This window comes from Rana temporaria, chromosome 3 (genome assembly GCF_905171775.1).
Source record: "Rana temporaria chromosome 3, aRanTem1.1, whole genome shotgun sequence".
NCBI classification, from domain to species: domain Eukaryota; kingdom Metazoa; phylum Chordata; class Amphibia; order Anura; family Ranidae; genus Rana; species Rana temporaria.
This window is the reverse complement of record NC_053491.1, coordinates 422,164,432-422,184,761: the sequence shown is the minus strand read 5'-3', so window position 1 is coordinate 422,184,761 and position 20,330 is coordinate 422,164,432. Positions and strand designations below refer to the sequence as shown.

Below are 20,330 nucleotides of genomic sequence, written 5' to 3'. Positions count from 1 at the left end.
ATATCTCTAAGGCCCCGTACACACGATAGAATCCATCCGCTGAAAAATCCCAGCAAATGGGTTTCAGCGGATAGATCCTATGGTGTGTACACTCCAGCGGATCTGTTTCCGCGGATATTTCTCCCCTGGGATGGATTCCAGCAAATCGAATATTTGCTGACATGCCAAACAAATCCATCTGCTGGAATCCATCCCAACGGATGGATCCGCTGGTCTGTATAGACTCACCGGATCCATCCGTCCGAAGGGATCCCCCGCATGCGTCGTAATGATTCGACGCATGCGTGGAATTCCTTATATGACAGCGTCGCGCACGTCGCCGCGTCATAATCGTGGCGACGGCGCGACACGTCATCGCCAGAGGATTTCGGCGTGGATTTCAATGCGATGGTGAGTACACTCCATCGCATTAAAATCTGCTGAAATCCTTGAGAGGATTTATCCGCGGAAACGGTCCGCTGGACCGTATCCGCGGATAAATCCTCCCGTGTGTATGGGGCCTCAGTAATGTAATTCCCGTCTTAGTTGTCGCAGGAGTGGGCGTCCCCCATTGGAGGATTTTCTCTCGGAAATTGCTCAGAATATTTGGGTTATCATTCCTCAGCAGCAACACAGATAACAATAAAAACATGTCACAATTTCACAACTTTTCACCACTCTATCCAAAAAATGTAATGTCTTCACATATACTTTGGACAATTAAACCCAAGAGCGAAAATGTAATATATTGCCATTATACAGTCCTTGGATGTGATGGCTGCACTTGTTTTCATTTTTAAGCCTAAGACCATTTTTGATCATGCCAAAGAAAGAAATGTAAGCAAACCCAAACTCTTGCTCTTTTTTTTTTCCTTTTATATAATAAAAAATGAAGCCAAAACCTTTTATTATAGTTTAGATAGTATTGGGAAGGGTGAAAACTGTAGGTGTAAACAGGACTGTAAGCTAACCATTTTATTTAATGACAGGAGCTTTGTCTAGCGTTCATAGAGCTTTGAAGGGGTTCTAAAGGTTTTTTTTTTTTTATCTAAATAGGTTCCTTTAAGCTAGTGCCTTGTTGGTTCACTTACCTTTTCCTTCGATTTCCCTTCTCAATGTTTTTTTTCTTTGTTTGAATTTCTCACTCCCTGTTTCTCCTCAGTAAACTTGCACCCATGTTCTGGTTGGGGGTTAGTCAGCCAGAACAGCTTTTTTAAAGAGGAACAGGAAGTGGGAAATTCAGACAAAGAAAAAAAACATTTGGAAGGGAAATCGAAGGAAAAGGTAAGTGAACCAACAATGCACTAGCTTAAAGCGGGGGTTCACCCGTACATAACACTTTTTCCCCTTATGCTCGTTTGGTCTAGGGGAATCGGCTAGTTGTTTTCAAATATGAGCTGTACTTACTGTTTACGAGATGCATCTTCTCCGCCGCTTCCGGGTATGGGCTGCGGGACTGGGCGTTCCTATTTTGATTGACAGTCTTCCGAGAGGCTTCCGACGGTCGCATCCATCGCGTCACGATTTTCCGAAAGAAGCCGAACGTCGGTGCGCAGGCGCAGTATAGAGCCACACCGACGTTCGGCTTCTTTCGGCTACTAGTGACGCGATGGATGCGACCGTCAGTAGCCTCTCGGAAGACTGTCAATCAAGAAGGAACGCCCGCTCCCGAAGACCCATACTCGGAAGCGACGGAGAAGATGCATCTCGAAAACGGTAAGTACGGATCATATTTTAGAACAACTAGCCGATTCCCCTAGACAAAACGAGCATCAATCTACGGGTAAAAATTGTTTTATGGGTGAACTCCCGCTTTAAAGGAACCTATTTAGAAAATAAAAAATGAACCTTTACAACCCCTTTAACAAAGTCTGTCCGAAGCTTTGTTTTGAAGAAAGTGAAAACTAGCTGTTAATGTGTTTGAAGCCGAAGCAAGTGTATATGAGCCCTAACTCTGCTATTCAGTAGGACTAAGCTTGAACAGATTGAAGTAAGGCAGCAGCATAGCACTATGAAGCTAAGTTAAAGGCTTCTTTAGCAGTCTTACTCTAATTAAAGTACAGTATTGAGCCTGGATTTGGGCCTTACAGCGCTGTGACCGAACTATAACTTTCATGCTGGCCCCTGCAGCAGCTTATATATTTTTTTTTCTTCCGTTTGCACCCCGGCCCCTCCATTTTTCCATGGAGGCGAGAAAAATCCATCTGTATTTCCCAAGTTGCAACTTGGCTTCACAGAGCGGAGAACACATGCGGGAAGGAGAGCGAGTCACAAGCACCCCCATACCCAGAAATATCAGCATTTTTGGTTTTGTTTCAGGAAATCAGATAACAATTGTAAGGTGGTTATGTGCCGTCAGGCCCGTCGGAACAAGACAGGCAAAACAAGCAACTGCTTGGGGCCCCTAGCTGGCCTGGGGCCCTTGCCGCGCCGCTGCTTCCTATAAATGCTGCAGCCTGTAGCATGGCCGAGCTCCTCTTCCTAGTTCCTCCTGCAGTCCGGCTGACAGGAAGTGCACACACTCAGTGCTCACTTCCTTTCAGTCCAGCCAGGAACAGCAAACTGAATCTCCTGCTGTGCCATATGCAATAGGGAGGTGGGGGAGGGGGTAAAAAGAACATGGGGGGAGTAAGGGGGGGAGGCAGTCAGAAGAAGTACTAACCCCCCCTCCGCTTATCAACTTGCAATGACAGAAGAAGTACTTCTCGGTGTCCGGCTGCAGCTGCATTCCTGTCCCCCACCAACCCAACACCCCGTCCCCCGCTTCTTGCTTGGGGCCCCCAAACTCTTTCAAACGGCCCTGTATGCTGTTGCAGGACCCGTATCATTGTTGTGAAATACAGGTTCACTTTAATATTGAGGTAAAAGGCTCTGGGACTCTAATCTAACTTTTCAGAATACGGCTAATTTTGTTTCTATCATGTAAGGCCCCGTACACACGAGAGGATTGATCCGCGGATCGGTTTCAGCGGATAGATCCGCTGGTGTGTACGATCCAGCGGATATTTATCCGCGGATATATTTCGGGCCGACCGATTTCCAGCGGATAAAAATTTCTTAGCATGCTAAGAAATCTATCCGCTGGAATCGGCCCCAGCGGATCGATCCGGTGGTCTGTACAGACCCATCCCTTGCATGCGTCGTAATGATTCGACGCATGCGTGGAATTCCTTATATGACAGCGTCGCGCACGTCATCATCGCAGGGACGGCGCGACACGTCATCGCGATGGGAATTCGGCGCGGATTTCGATCAAAATCCTCAGAGGATTTATCCACGGAAACGGTCCGGAGGACCGTATCTGCGGATAAATCCTATCGTGTGTACTAGGCATAAGTCTATTTAGGTACACGCTGAATGTATGCAGAGTAACTTGGCATTATGCAGCAAAGTAGCTTCTCCATCATGGGGCTTTCCCACATGGCCACCCACACAGCCAGTGTCAGGGATCCCCTACATGAAGCATACACTTTTCTCTGCCCCCGTCATCACATTTTCTCCCACACTTCTGCTTTTTCATGACTCTTCACTGCTCACTGGTGTGACATTGACAATATGCACTACATACAATGTCATATCTCCTAATACTGTGCACATTTTTTTGCATACAGGGAGCAAGATAACTGTTTTTTTTTTTTAAATAGAAAATCTGCTACTGATATACGCAGCTCTTAACAGCGCTTTCACCAGCCGATTGCAGAGCTAGAATAGGGAAGTTCGTGCTTTTCACTATTCATGATGCAAATATCTCATGTGCTTGACCTTTCAGTGTTAAAGGACACCACCAGGGTGATACACTTCAGTAATTAATAACCTGAAAGTGAAGCAGACACACCATACATCTTAGAAAGTGCAAGTGAACCCCGTTCTTTATTATAACCAAAATCTGCGGCACAAGTACATAGTCTGCTAGAAACCAAGAAGCTGTGATAAAATGTTGTTAAATGTATTCAATTGGTATAAAACAGATCCTTGTTATGAGTGACGTGCAAAGCTTTCTTCTTTTCTTGCCAGTACAAAAGAACTCCAGCTAGTACCACGCTGTTCCTAAGGAATACTAAGTGCCCATACTAGCACTCTGTAACGTCTACGTTTAGTAAATGTAGCTGGAGGGATAGGTGAATTACACACCAGGCAACCATTTCTTATTGTCGTTCATTGTATCCTGCTTCGTCTAGTAGTATGCGTGTTCTATAGTAGTCAGTCCCCAGACTAATCAGGTTGATCTATGTTGCTGGCAGAGACATACCCAAATGATCAGTAAAATGTCTGGTGGTCTAAGTCCTCAGAATTAAAGTGCTTGTAAACCCTTACATATATCCAGTGAAGTGACTTGCCTCAAGGGATACACAGGGATGTATTGAATCCTGCTACGTAAGTTGTACCTGTTTATATGCAGACTTCTCTCCTCTACATCTGTTCAAAGTGCTACATTTTATAAAGCTTGTCTGAGAGTTCAGAAAACAGGGGGCACAGAGCTGAAATTACCCTATGGTGAGCTCTGGGAGGAGATGATTGGAGGGGAGGGAAGGGACCCCCCCCCCTGCCCCATTTCACCTTCACACAGCACACAGGAACAGGACTGAGGCTGTCAATGAAATGGAGATCCCTCCTCTGTCACCATTTTTCTCTTGGTTTCAGGAAAACTTGTCAGAAGTAATTCATGCAGATAGAGGAGTGAAGCAGCAGACAGAAATTACATTTAGTTCTCTTAATTGAGACAAGTACACACTATATAAAGGGATATGCTTTACTCATATTTCATGTCTGAGGTTTACAACCACTTTAGGTGAAATCATAAAACACTCTGATCTGGTTGAACTGCTGGTGCGCAGGAATTCTTCTGTGTGCCCAGATGTGCCAGAGAGCTCTGCCAGGACCCAGAGTCTGACATCAGCAGGAGTTCTCTTCCCCCCTCCCGCTGTAGTTGTCAGCCTGGGAGAGGGGAGAGCCGTGCTGTCACATGAGCACTGGGAGACGCTGTGAAATAAGGTAGAAATCTGCTTTTATTTTAAATTTGTTATTATTTTTTAAAGCACAGACACTGGGACACATGTTATCTAACAGAAGGGATTGTATGTTTATGATACAGTAGCTTTAAAACCATTTTTAGTATACAATGAAAACAGGATTCTTGGAATTACCCGCTACATCTAGTGAAGATTTTTATACTACATTCTACTTGACATAGAAGCATGTTTTTGAAGTCTCCCTCATATTATTTGCATATTGAAAATACATTTTATTTTAATTTAGGGTGAGGATCTTCAGACTGGAAAAAGTCTCTCAGGAAGAATTTTATCAGGTAAGATTGGGTGTTCCAAATGAACCTGTGACCAGGCTATGAACATTCAAATATTTACATAATAACAAGCAGTAAATGTGCTTTAATTGAAGCCCCTAATGTACTCTGTAGCTGCTAGCACTGTGGAGCAATGTATCCTCAAGTTCATAGCAAAAGGACTAAAGTCCTTTTCTGAGCCGACTCTGCTCACCCTCTCCACCAGTAGTGACTTGGCTCACCCTGCTCCCCCCTTCCAGCAGTAACTCACATCTTGGCTCAACCTGCTCTCCCCTTCTAGCAGTCACTCGGCATCTCAGCCAGGGCTGGACTGGGACAAAAATTTGGCCCTGGACTTCATCCAGACTGGCCCACTTTGACATGTCTCTCCCATAGCGGCCGGACAAATCCTGCACCTCCCCCCCCTCCCGGCCACCCAAGACCCCTCTCCCCCTTTTCTAGCCACTAGCTGTTCTACTTTATTAGAGTAGAACAGCTAGTACTGGTACTCTTATAGGCAGTACCAGTGGGGAAGCTAGACATTATTTCACCCGGGGCAGGGAATCAGTTCGGTGCTCCCCCTTATGAGACAAGATTAGGCAGAAGTGAGAAACTCCCAGGCCATAGCTGTTGAGTCAGCTGTCTGTCCCCTCCCCCATGCTCCTCTGTCGTCTCCCCTGCTCCTCTGGTCCTCCCCCTGCTTCTCTGTTCCCCCCAGGTGAGTGCTGTGGGGAGGGAGGTGAGTGCTGCGGGAAGGGAGAGACAGAGTAGCGGAGGGGGGCAGCGGTCCGCTGTCACTGAAGCCGGCCCACTGAGCCATCGGCCCACCAGGAAACTCCCTGTAGTCCCAATGGCCAGTCCATCCCTGATTTCAGCTCACCCTGCTCTCCCCTTCCAGCAGTTACTCAGCATCTCAGCTTAACCTGCTCTCCCCTTCCAGCAGTAACTCAGCATCTCAGCTCACCCTGCTCTCCCCTTCCAGCAGTTACTCAGCATCTCAGCTCACCCTGCTCTCCCCTTCCAGCAGTAACTCGGGATTTCGGCTCAACCTCCTCTCCCCTTCCAGCAGTAACTCAGCATCTCAGCTGAACCTGCTCTCCCCTTCCAGCAGTAACTTGGCATCTCAGCTCACCCTGCTCTCCTCTTCCAGCAGTAACTCAGCATCTCAGCTCACCCTGCTCTCCCCTTCCAGCAGTTACTCAGCATCTCAGCTCACCCTCATCTCCCCTTCCAGCAGTTACTCAGCATCTCGGCTCAACCTCCTCTCCCCTTCCAGCAGTAACTCAGCATCTCAGCTCAACCTGCTCTCCCCTTCCAGCAGTAACTTGGCATCTCAGCTCACCCTGCTCTCCTCTTCCAGCAGTAACTCAGCATCTCAGCTCACCCTGCTCTCCCCTTCCAGCAGTTACTCAGCATCTCAGCTCAACCTGCTCTCCCCTTCCAGCAGTTACTCAGCATCTCAGCTCTACCTGCTCTCCCCTTCCAGCAGTTACTCAGCATCTCAGCTCTACCTGCTCTCCCCTTCCAGCAGTAACTTGGCATCTCAGCTCACCCTGCTCTCCTCTTCCAGCAGTAACTCAGCATCTCAGCTCACCCTGCTCTCCCCTTCCAGCAGTTACTCAGCATCTCAGCTCAACCTGCTCTCCCCTTCCAGCAGTTACTCAGCATCTCAGCTCTACCTGCTCTCCCCTTCCAGCAGTTACTCAGCATCTCAGCTCTACCTGCTCTCCCCTTCCAGCAGTAACTTAGCATCTCAGCTCAACCTCCTCTCCCCTTCCAGCAGTAACTTAGCATCTCAGCTCAACCTGCTAAGCAGTAACTCAGCATCTCAGCTCACCCTCCTCTCCCCTTCCAGCAGTAACTCAGCATCTCAGCTCAACCTGCTCTCCCCTTCCAGCAGTAACTCAGCATCTCAGTTCACCCTCCTCTCCCCTTCCTGTAATATATCTAGTCTCCTGAAGCCAGTCCTATAGCATGTTTGCAGTCTCTGACCATCTCTTGCAGGAATGTTGACAATCTCTTGTAGCAGAACCAGAGTCTCTGACTATCTCCTGTAGCATGCCTGCAGTTTCTGGCAGCATTCGGTGACATCACATTCACTAAATATTATGTGTGGTAATATCAGAGGCTGCACTTGTATGTCAAGTAGTTTGTCCACTACTGCTCTAAAGGGCCCAGTTATCATCAGGGCTAATCTGTCATTAAAAATAGTGGGTACTGTAAAGCTGCTTTAGCAAAACCAGTTTTTTCTTTAAAGCGGAGTTCTACCCTCCACTTTAAATCCCCAGCCAAAAATGTAGCATGTCCACACACTCTGATCCTCATTTCCTCTATAAGGTCTGCAGTTTCTGATCGTCCTCTCAAGCATTACATACAGTGGGTATAGAAAAGACTCTTCCCCCTTTTACAAATCACTGTGTTGTTGCTTTGCAGCCTGAAATGAAGACAGACACAGCTTTTCCAGCTGTATTTACTCAGTGCAACTTATGACACCTTGCGGCTTCACTTCCTGGTTCCCTACTGCACATGTGTGAGTCGCGCTGCACATCCTCACTGGTCCCTGCTGTCTTCTGGGACCTGTGTGTCTCCCAGAAGACAGCGGGGGGACAAAGGAGGCGCCGGACATGCCGTGGGTGGCTCGGTTATCTATGCCCGGAAGTGGGAGCAAAATACCTTTATTAGACAGGTATCTGCTCCCCCCTCAAAGGTGCCAAATGTGACACCGAAGGGGGAAAAGCGGAAGTTCAATTTTTGAGTGGAACTCCGCTTAAATAAAAGTCTTGGCGCTACAAAGAAAACTATGTAAGTAAAGGAGAGGCCGGTCACATGACTTTGATAGGTCACTCCTTTCGCTATTTCGCTCATTCGAATGAATGGCGCTCTGCTGACTGTAATGCATATTCGTAATGCACATTGGTGTACTTTCTCTAAATTTTCCAGCGTTGTTTCTGTAATCGCCAATATGGCCGCACTGCTGCTTTATAAATGGGGCCCCAAGTCCTGCCTATACAGATCTGATTACATGTCTTGTATGTGATGAAATGTAGGATATTTTACTAACCTTTTACGGTGTATTGAAATTCTGACTTCTTATACGTGTTCTTTTCCTCACCAGAGTACAGGCCTCCAACTCCTCCCAAAGGCACAGGTTATCACAGATACCAGCTCATGGTCTACAGGCAGAATCCAAGCACCACGCTTGATCTGCTTCCTGAGGAGAAATCTTTGGGTATGTAATGTATCAGAAGACATAGGAGTGTACAACACCAACAAGTGTAGGACATTGTTAGATGGCACACACAAGATGATTATTATCACACACTGGGAAGGGTTAAACCAATCTACTAGTAAGCATACCATACACTCACCGGCCACTTTATTAGGTACACCTGTTCAATTGTTTGGTAACACAAATTGCTAATCAGCCAATCACATGGCAGCAACTTGATGCATTTAGGCATCTAGACGTGTTGAAGACGACTTGCTGACATTCAAAGCATCAGAATGGGGAAGAAAGGGGATTTAATTGACTTTAACTGCTTGCCGACCAGCCGCTGTTATACGGCGGCAGGTCGGCTCGGCTGCGCGAGATCACGTAGCTATACGTCATCTCGCGAATCAGCCAATAGAGGCGCGTGCACGCCACCCGCTCGCCCCTGGTCCCTACGCTCGTGCCCGGCGGGCAAGGGCACCCGCGATCGCTCGTTACAGAGCGAGTAACGGGAGCTGTGTGTGTAAACACACAGCTCCCGGTCCTGTCAGGTCCGTACAATGTATGAACAGAGATCTGTCATTTCCCCAAGTCAGTTCCCCCCCCTCCCCCCCTTCAGTTTGAACACACACAGGGAACATAATTAAACCCTTCCTCGCCCCCTAGTGTTAACCCCTTCCCTGCCAGTGGCATTTTTATAGTAATCAATGCATTGTTATAGCACTGATCGCTATAAAAATGACAATGGTCCCAAAAATGTGTCCGAAGTGTCCGCCATAAGGTCGCAGTACCGATTAAAAATCGCTGATCGCCGCCTTTACTAGTAAAAAAATATATTAATAAAAATGCCATAAAACTACCCCCTATTTTGTAGATTGCTATAACTTTTGCGCAAACCAATTAATAAACGCTTATTGCAAAAAAAAATTACGAAAAATATGTAGAATACGTATCGGCCTTAACTAAGGAAAAAACATTTTTTTTTATATATTTTTGGGGGATATTTATTATAGCAAAAAGTAAAAAATATAAAAAAAAAAATCAAAATTGTCGCTCTATTTTTGTTTATAGCGCAAAAAATAAAAACCGCAGAGGTGATCAAATACCACCAAAAGAAAGCTCTATTTGTGGGGAAAAAAGCATGCCAATTTTGTTTGGGAGCCACATCGCACGACCGCGCAATTGTCTGTTAAAGCGACGCAGTGCCGAATTGCAAAAAGTGGCCCGGTCGTTGACCAGCAATATGGTCCGGGGCTGAAGTGGTTAAACGTGACATGGTTGTTGGTGCCAGACGGCTGGTCTGAGTATTTCAAAAACTGCTGATCTACTGGGATTTTCACGTACAACCATCTCTAGGGTATACAGAGAATGGTCCGATAAAGATAAAATATCCAGTGAGCGGCAGTTGTGTGGACAAAACTACCTTGTTGAGTTCAGAGGAGAATGGACACACTGGGCCAGATTCATGAAGCACTTACACCGTTTTTTTGGTAGATGCACGGCATAAGTGCAGATTTGCGCCGGCGGATCGCTGCACCTTACCCAGAGAACCAAATTACGCCTCCAAATAGCGTTGGCGCAGATTTACGCTGGTCGGATCTGGCGCGGCCATGGTTTTTGTGTTTTAAATTTGCAAATGAGGTTTTTGGGCCGATCCATCAACTTAAGCTTGACCGGCGCAGGCTACTCCCGGTGAGCGGAGCTGAAATTTCTGGTGCAAAGTTACACCTCATAAAAGCAGGGGTAACTTTGCACCAAACTTGCAGAGGTCAGCTGGAGAGCAGCTAAAGCAGCAGCGTTACAAACGAACTGAGCAACAACACTTGCTGGACAACACATAGAGGCGGTCCCCATGTTGGGAGAGGCCCTCAATAATTACAGCCCTCTCCTCTGGGCTGAAATTGGTCATCCGCCCACCTGAGGATTCCTCATCAGCCATAACTGCCCCACCACAATGCAAACGACCTAGCTTAGAAAAAAAAAAGCTTCAGTACATTTGCACCTGCAGGGCGGAAGTCTGGGCTGATTCATGGACTGGGCTTTGGTAGTGGGTCGGCGTAGCTCAGGGATCACGTCGGGGCGCAGTTCTGAGCATGTGCAGATTGGGGCATTTACCCCTGGATGTCACTGAGCATGTGCGGTCTAAGATGCGCCCCGGCGTGACCCCTGCGCCACGGTCGGCACTTCATTAGCATAGGGTGACTCCCAGTTGGCCTTACCCTGCCTTACGCCGTCTAAAATCCGCCCCGCTGGGGCATCTTAGACAAAAAAAGTTTCTTGAATCACCTAACTGCCTCTCCGCGCTGGACCGGTGTAGTCTAAAAATGATGCGCCACGCCGGTGCAAATCTGCACCATTGTTCATGAATCCGGCCCACTGGTTTGAGATGATAGAAAGGCGACAGTAACTCAAATCTCAACTATTAGGCTGCATTCACACCTGAGCGTTTTCACCTCATAAAACGCCTGAAAAACACCCAACAAGTAAAATCCCATTCATTTCAATCGCTCCTGTTCACATCTGAGCGTTTTGTCACCTGAAGCAAAACGCCTGAAAAACGCCTTAAGCTCCAAAAACTACATGAGCTTCTTTGGGGCAGATTACAGTTTTTTTTTTTCAGATTTTTACATTGGTGACCTGTACAAAAATGTGGCAAAAACGCCTTTGAAACGTTTAGGTGTGATGGCAGCCTAAATGACCAAGGTATGCAGAATACCATCTCTGAACGCACAATACATCGAACCTTGAAGCAGATGGGCTACAGCAGCAGAATACCACACCGGGTGCCACTCCTGTCCTTTAAGAACAGGAAACTGAGGCTACAATTCGCACAGGAACTGAGGCTACAATTCGCACAGGATCACCAAAATTGGACAATCGAAGATTGCAAAAATGTTGCCTGGTCTGATGAGTCTCAATTTCAGCTGCGACATTCAGATGGTAGGGTCAGAATTTGGCGGAAACAACATGAAAGCATGGATCCATCCATAATGTTATGGTGTGGGGGATATTTTCTTAGCACACTTTGGGCCCCTTAGTACCCAATTGAGCATTAAATGCCACGGCCTACCTGAGAATTGTTGCTGACCATGTTCATCCCTTTATGACTACAGTGTGCCCATCTTCTGATGGCTCCTTCCAGCAGGATAATGCGCCATGTCACAAAGCTTTAATCCTCTCTCCACTGGTTTCTTGAACATGACAATGAGGTCACTGTACTCCAATGGCCTCCACAGTCACCAGATCTCATACAATAAAGCACCTTTGGGATGTGGTGGAATGGGAGATTTGCATCATGGATTTGCAGCAGACAAATCTGAAGCAACTGTGTGATGTTATCATGTCACTATTGACCAAAATCACTGAGGAATGTTTCCAGCACCTTGTTAAATCTATGCCATGAAGAATGAAGGCAAAATGGGGTCCAACCCGGTACTAGCAAGGTGTACCTAATAAAGTGGCCAGCGAGTGTGTATGAGAGAGGAAATTGGCATTCCATATCTGCCTGGCAAAGTTGTGTACAGAATGGCCTTTGTCTAGTTTTATTGTACAAAAGCAAAAATTGCCTGGATTTCTAAGATGAGCCAAATGTACAGTAATATGAAAGATACATTCTTATTTCTGTGTATGCAAATGGCACCCTCCGTACCGCTCAGACCCTCCGTACCGCTCAGACTCTCCGTACCGCTCAGACCCTCCGTACCGCTCAGACCCTCCGTACCGCTCAGACCCTCCGTACCGCTCAGGCCCTCCGTACCGCTCAGACCCTCCGTACCGCTCAGGCCCTCCGTACCGCTCAGGCCCTCAGTACCGCTCAGACCCTCCGTACCGCTCAGACCCTCCGTACCGCTCAGACTCTCCGTACCGCTCAGACTCTCCGTACCGCTCAGACCCTCCGTACCGCTCAGACCCTCCGTACCGCTCAGACCCTCCGTACCGCTCAGACCCTCCGTACCGCTCAGGCCCTCCGTACCGCTCAGGCCCTCCGTACCGCTCAGGCCCTCCGTACCGCTCAGACCCTCCGTACCGCTCAGGCCCTCCGTACCGCTCAGGCCCTCCGTACCGCTCAGGCCCTCCGTACCGCTCAGGCCCTCCGTACCGCTCAGACTCTCCGTACCGCTCAGACCCTCCGTACCGCTCAGACCCTCCGTACCGCTCAGACCCTCCGTACCGCTCAGACCCGACTGTTTCACTGCCTTCCTGCCCGGGCAAATAGTTTCAGTAAAGTCATACTTTGAATGACAATTGCTCAGTCATGCAACGCTGTACCCACATGAATTGTATATCATTTTGTGAGACAGATAGAGCATGCCCTCATGCTGTAAAGCGCTGTGAAAACTGTTGGCACTGTATAATAATAATAGGATGTGTAATAAAGCAATAACAGGTAAGGGACTGTTAGAAAGAAGAGATGTTAAAAGCCAGGTAAGGAAGCATTAAACTCAACAGTCCAAATGCCATGAAAGGTAGGTAGATGTTATATTTGATTATTCTGGTGATTGAAGTTTTTATGTATTTTGGACATCATTTATATAGGGTGTACTCTAGCTCTATCATTTTCGAAAACGTTGACTGTGACATTAATGGGATCATTTTTAGGAGAGTTTGGGATCGCACAGATTTTCGATCACATTCAGAGGTGCCAGAATATTAGTCCAGGCCTGAGGAACATTACTGAATATCTAGAATTTATTCTTTCTGTGTGATGTATTAACCACTTAAGGACCGCCTCCTGCACATATACGTCGGCAGAATGGCACGGCTGGGCACAAGCACGTACAGGTACGTTCTCTAAGTGCCCAGCTGTGGGTCGCAGGCGCGCGCCCGCGACCCGGTCCGAAGCTCCGGGACCCGCGGACCCGACCGCCGCTGGAGTCCCGCGATCGGTCCCCGGAGCTGAACAACGGGGAGAGCTGTGTGTAAACACGGCTTCCCCGTTCTTCACTGTGGCGCCGTCATTGATCGTGTGTTCCCTTTTATAGGGAAACGCAATCAATGACGTCACACCTACAGCCACACCCCCTACAGTTAGAAACACAAATGAGGTCACACTTAACCCCTTCAGCGCCCCCTTGTGGTTAACTCTCAAACTGCAATTGTCATTTTCACAGTAAACTATGCATTTTTAATGCATTTTTTGCTGTGAAAATGCCAATGGTCCCAAAAATTTGTCAAAATTGTCTGAAGTGTCCGCCATAATGTCACAGTCACAAAAAAAATCGCTGATCGCCGCCATTAGTAATAAAAAAAATAACATTTATAAAAATGCAAAAAAACTATACCCTATTTTGTAAACGCTATAAATTTTGCGCAAACCAATCGATAAATGCTTATTGCGATTTTTTTTTTTTCCCAAAAATAGGTAGAAGAATACATATCGGCCTAAACTGAGGAAATTTTTATTTTTTTTAGATATTTTTGGGGATATTTATTATAGCAAAAAGTAAAACATATTGATTTTTTTTCAAAATTGTCGCTCTATTTTTGTTTATAGCGTAAAAAATAAAAACCGCAGAGGTGATCAAATACCACCAAAAGAAAGCTCTATTTGTGGGGAAAAAAGGACGCCAATTTTGTTTGGGAGCCACGTCGCACGACCGCGCAATTGTCAGTTAAAGCGACGCAGTGCCGAAATTGCAAAAACTACCCAGGTCCTTTCGCTGCCTAAAGGTCCGGGTCTTAAGTGGTTAAGTGCATCAGATCTGTAATAGTTTTAAATATTATAGGGACAAAGCCCATCTCCCCAATCTTGGGAGGATCTTCAAGATGCTGAGTTCCTCTAAGAGATCTAGGATACAGGATATGGGAAATGTGTTAGCTTGCAGTACTTTTCTATATTTCTGTGTGTGTACAAATTGAACAAAGTGGCAATCTTTCATTGTTGATCAAGCCGGGTAACTTGTATTGGAATGATTTCATGATGAAGAGGTGATAGAACAATTATTTGGGGGATTGTTGGAGGGTTTCATAGGGACAGAATTGCAGCCTTAATAGCTCCCACCTACTCATGTGCAGCCCCATTAATCTCTTGTGTCCTTTTCATGATATTAATTGAACTTTCTGAAAATTGCAGAAATGGCAGAAAGGTCCGCACAGCCACCTCACCCCTCTCTCTGGGTGCTGGATTATTAACCCACGCTGCTAGGAAAGACCAGGGACATCTCACGGCATACCCATTGACCTTCTTAGTTTTCTACCAATGTGTACTTTATTTCCAAAGCAGATTTATTAAATGACTTTATTATAAGGCGGCATGGAACCAAGACTAGCATGAAGTGGCTTTCTGAGACTGTTGCATACATTTCTGTATTCATTTGCTTTTTAAATTAGCAAGATCTCCAGAGAAAGTATAGCACTGACTTCAAGCCCAACTCTTGTGACTGACCCAGATTCAGCCGACGGAGACTAAAACCCGCAGTCGGCTGATATCCCAGAGCCAGTCCAGGTTGGGCAAGGATCCCAATATAAAGTCAGGATCCTTGGGGGGCTTACTGGCTCAGGCTCTTGGCACACTGCTGAGAGCCTGAGCCAGCCGTTCCGACCCCCTTCACTGCTCGGCGCACCAGTAAACGCTGGAGGGGCAGAGCAGAGAGCTGGTGACTAAGTTACCAATCTCTGCTCAGTGATGACTAAGAACTGAGCAATCAGGGGTCATGTGGTCATTCAGTTCTCGGTCTCAGAGCCATCAGGGGACAGCTTCAGCCCTCCAGCTGTTGCCAAACTACAAATCCTATGAGGCATTGCAAGGCTGAGGCCCCGTACACACGTCCGAGAAACTCGACGAGCAAAACAACGTTTTTCTCGTCGAGTTTCTCGTTCGGCCGTCAAAAAACTAATCGAGCCAAATTTCCCCATTGCCCAACGAGGAAATAGAGAACATGCTCTCTATTTGGCTCGACGAGTTTCCCGACGGGTTTCTCGGCGAAAAGTGTACACACGACTGGTTTTCTCGGCAGAATACGTCTCCCATCGAGTTTCTTGCTGGATTCAGCCGAGAAAACCGGTCGTGTGTATGGGGCCTGACAGTTACAAACATAATGGGACCCATAATGATCCTTTCCAGGCTTGGCCACTCTACTGCAGAACACCTCTACCACCCCCCTTCCTCAACTTGAGAAATAAGTTATGGACACAGCTATGTACAATTGTACATAGAACTGGTGATAGACTCCTACGGAGGGTAGGACAAAGCAGCAGGTTCACAAAAATTCACACCTTTTACTTGCCTTCTGTCCCTTCTGTGCTACTTTCCTCAGCTGCCACCAGAAGTTACCAAAGTAGTAGCTCCAATTACATGGACTCCCCCGGAATAGCACAGGATTATGCTAAAAAAATCAGTGAAGGCAGCAGCGTTCTCCACTGCTAAATCTTTGGTAAAGCTCTAGTAAATCGCTGTGGTGGGGTCTTATTTTTATTTTTTTTGCAACCTGCAAGGTAAAGCCATAATGTGCTAGTATGCATCACATACTAGCACACTATGTAAAACTTACCTGAAAACCAAGCACTCCAGCGGCTCAGAGGTGGTGTGTCCATTAAGAGCCATTAAAGGAGTTGTAAAGGTAAAAAAAAAAAGCTTCCTTTACCTTAGTGCAGTCCTCCTTCACTTACCTCACCCTTCCATTTTGCTTTTAAATGTCTTTATTTCTTCTGAGAAATCCTCACTTCCAGTTCTTCTGTATGTAATGACACACAGTAATGCAAGGCTTTCTCCCTGGTGTGGAGTGTCATGCTCGCCCCCTCCCTCCCAGGACGCCCACTAACACACAGCTCCTTTCTCTATCTGCAACGTAGAGAGCGCCTGACTCTCCTGCCCGCCCCCTCCCCCTCAAGGGAAGGGGCGAGCACGACACTCCACACCAGGGAGAAAGCCTCGCATTACTGTGTGTTGTTACATACAGAAGAACAGGAAGTGAGGATTTCTCAGAAGAAATAAGGGAAAGAAGGGAGAAGAAGAGAAGAGAAGAAGATGACGTCACAGAAGACCACGCTGGCTGCCTGCTAGTAATTGAGCTAACACACGAAGATGGCAGGCAGCCAGCGCTGAAGGAGAAGGCACCGGACAGCTGCAGAAGAACCGGGGTGCGCCGAGTCAACAGCGGAGAGCGGCGAAGATAGAAGACCCCCCCCGGAGAGCGGAGAAGACCCCCCCCCCCGAAGAGCGGAAGAAGAAACCCCCCCCCCCCGGAGAGCGGAGAAGACCCCCGGAGAGCGGAAGAAGAAGCCCTCCCTGGTATTAGAGCTAAAGAAGACAGGGGGGGCCTCCGGAGCAGACTAATAAATGATTTTAAAAACCCTTGTATGCTCCTGGGGGGGGGAACCCATGCCGGTTTTGATTTTACAAATTGCCGTGGAGTTCTCCCTCAGGAATGCATACCAAATGCCGTCGCTTGAATGGGCTTTTACATGGTGTAACTAACTTTCCACTTTGTAAAAGCAGCCCTAGTTTTACACTTGCAAACTAAAACTTACGGCGAAAAAACGAAGCTGAAAAGCTTTGTGGATCGCCTTTAGTGCTAATTTGCATACTAGAAGCGGCATTTCGACTCGAAATGCCCCCAGCGGCGGATGCGGTACTGCATCCTAAGATCCGGCAGTGTAATTCAATTACACATGCCGGATCTTCTGCCTAACTTTGGAAAACTGCTTCTGTGGATCAGTTCCAAAGTTAGGACAAGGGATACGATGGAGTAACAGCAGTTACTCCGTCGTATCTCTTTTGTGGATCTGGCCCCCTGTTCCCTTAAAGCAGATTAAACAGTACAGTGCTTGTGTTGTGTAATCTAACCCGCTCTAAACTGTAAAAAAAAAAAAACCTGTCTGATCCTGCCACTTCCTGTGTCCCGCTCTCTGCGATGACCACGATAATCGGGGTTGCTGAGCACTGACTGACTACAATGGTCAACGTTTGTCCCACTGTCATCTACGGCCCTGCTCTGCTTTCCTCCTCACCCCCTTCTCCCTGCCTGTCAGCTCCGTGTCTGTGTTTCCGCACCCCCCGTCGCTATTGGTAGAAATATTTTTTTTTTATAAATGGTCACTGGCAGCCCATCTATTATAGGCATAGCACACTGTATACATCTTTCATGAAAATGAGACATGTAAATACCTTTTTTAAGAGCTACCTTCAGGTCATTTACGGGACTCGCGGTCGGTCTCCAGGGCTACTGCCGGAGGGGCTGAGTGGCCATGTGATATCCCCAGGTGACGTCAGAGGGAGATCTTGGCCCCTACTGCAGTAACCATGTATCGGAGCTGTACAGCGGCCACGAGTCACGTGACTGACTTGAAGATGGCTCTTAAAAGGTATTTACATGCCTCATTTTTATAAAAGACTTATGCAGTGTGGTATGCCTGCCAGTGATAGAGGACCAAGAGAGAAAAAAAAGAAAAATGACTGCTGCACACCCTTAAGAGTTATTACTACGTTTTATTAAATATCAGAAAATAGAGCATAAAAGGCATTAAAAACACACAGGTAACCAATAATGGTATAGTACCCTAGAAGTGACCTGAGAATACACTCACAAAAGCGAGACGGCAAAAATCAGTGACAAATTGAAAACTGGAGCTTGATCATCCAATAAGGAGATCTAAGTCCATAACTCACCCATTCACCCTCCACACAACACAAAGAGACCCCCCACCCCAAGCACATATAAAACCCCCACTGCTATCAATAATCCTAAAGATTTCCACACCATGCGGTGGTTCCCTGTTCCTTTGTTTATACCAGTGATAGAGGAGCTGCCACTGATTTATTATTTTGGGTTAACGGCCACTTTAAAAAAAAATTAAATGTTAACACATTAACCACCTAACGCCCGCCGCACGACTATTTACGTCCGCAAAATGGCACGGACAGGCAGAAGGGCGTATATATATACGTCCTTGCCTTTCCGCGGGTCGGGGATCCGATCGGGCCCCCCCCCCCGGCGGGCGGATTCCCGCAGGGAGCGATCCGGGACGACCGCGCGGCTATTCGTTTATAGCCGCTCCGTCGCGATCACTCCCCAGAGCTGAAGAACGGGGAGAACAATGTGTAAACACTGTGGCGGCGTATCGATAGAGTGATCCCTTTTATAGGGAGACTCGATCGATGACGTCAGTCCTACAGCCACACCCCCCTACAGTTGTAAACACACTAGGTGAACCCTAACTCCTACAGCGCCCCCTGTGGTTAACTCCCAAACTGCAACTGTCATTTTCACAATAAACAATGCAATTTAAATGCATTTTTTGCTGTGAAAATGACAATGGTCCCAAAAATGTGTCAAAATTGTCCGAAGTGTCCGCCATAATGTCGCAGTCACGAAAAAAATCGCTGATCGCCGCCAATAGTAGTAAAAAAAAAAAAATAATAAAAATGCAAAAAAACTATCCCCTATTTTGTAAACGCTATAAATTTTGCGCAAACCAATCGATAAACACTTATTGCAATTTTTTTTTTTACCAAAAATAGGTAGAAGAATAAATATCGGCCTAAACTGAGGAAAAAAAATGTTTTTATATATGTTTTTGGGGGATATTTATTATAGCAAAAAGTAAAAAATATTGCATTTTTTTCAAAATTGTCGCTCTATTTTTGTTTATAGCGCAAAAAATAAAACCGCAGAGGTGATCAAATACCACCAAAAGAAAGCTCTATTTGTGGGGAAAAAAGGACGCCAATTTTGTTTGGGAGCCACGTCGCACGACCGCGCAATTATCTGTTAAAGCGACGCAGTGCCAAATTGTAAAAACGCCTTTGGGCATTTAGCAGCATATTGGTCCGGGGCTTAAGTGGTTAAAGACAGGAGAAGCATCTTGCATTTATACTGTAGATAAGGATTATGAATTTCTTCATGATATGCTTAATTTGCTTTAGATTAACTTTGTATCTAAATTCTCTCACCCACATGGTTACTAGGACAAGACTGATATTTGTACAGAAAAAGGACAATGATGTACATATGTATTTATTTGGATAATTTAATACATGTCTTTACAAATACAATAAAACAAAAAAAAGGAAATTTTAATACATAGTATTATTTTTTTTATTGCAGGTAACTGGGATCCGGATGCATTTGCTAAACGCCACCAGTTAGTTGGCCCAGTGGTCACTACCCAGTTTATGGCCCAGAATCCAGAGGATGAAGTACAGGAAATATAAGACTTGCACCGCCGTATGGATTCTGAGCCCTTTTCTTACTACCACCTGATTATTCCACACTGGAAACACTAGAGAGGCGATGCCTATAGTTTTACTTTAACCCCTTAACACTGCCTTCTGGTGGCCCTATAAGTTAGGGTGACCAGACATCCCTGATTTCTGGGGACAGTCCCCGGATTGAGTACACTGTCCCCGGTTTTGTCCCCGGATTGGATTTGAACAGGGGCTGTGCAGAATAAAAAAACTAAAATAAAAAATCTGAATTACACACCCCTGCCACTTCTACTAGCTTAGGGGGTATATTTTTTTTTTTGTGTCCCTTTCTGGTTATCATGTGCTGATCGCAGCGGAGGGAATATTTCTTCTGTTTCGGGTGCATGCCCATTCAGCTCCGCTCGCATGTTCTTCTGCCTTGGCTCAAGTCCCGGCCAGCCGCCTGCCTGTTTATCTCCTTGCCTTCCCTGGCGGAGTGATCTTCCTCTGCTCCCCACCCAATAGTAGCCGGGGCCTGGAGAGCAAGACTTGACAGGCTGTGAGGCGGGCGGCGACAGGCAGAGAGTCGCTGATTGCCGCCATTTACTAGTAAATAGATTTTATATATATATAATGTCCCCGAATTTCATTTAAAAAATCTGGTCACCTTACTTTAAGTGGGCTTTAAAGTAGAATTCCAGCCTAACACGAACTAGTCATAAAAATGTTCCCTC

At 46.5% G+C, this 20,330-nt stretch overlaps 1 protein-coding gene across 2 annotated transcripts in view; it reads left to right on the top strand.

The window, feature by feature from the left end:
* PEBP4 (phosphatidylethanolamine binding protein 4) overlaps positions 1-19,829 on the top strand; it is a 95,869-nt gene extending 76,040 nt beyond the window's left edge. Inside the window, exons 5-7 of one of the 2 annotated variants that reach the window (XM_040346170.1) lie at positions 5,236-5,284; positions 8,376-8,489; positions 19,517-19,829. In XM_040346170.1, coding sequence (XP_040202104.1) covers positions 5,236-5,284; positions 8,376-8,489; positions 19,517-19,623 — 270 coding nt within the window. In that variant the 3' untranslated portion in view covers positions 19,624-19,829. Of the gene's footprint in view, positions 1-5,235; positions 5,285-8,375; positions 8,490-14,544; positions 14,731-19,516 lie in introns of those variants that run through there. The other variant, XM_040346171.1, reaches the window with a different exon arrangement.
* Positions 19,830-20,330: the final 501 nt, after the last annotated feature.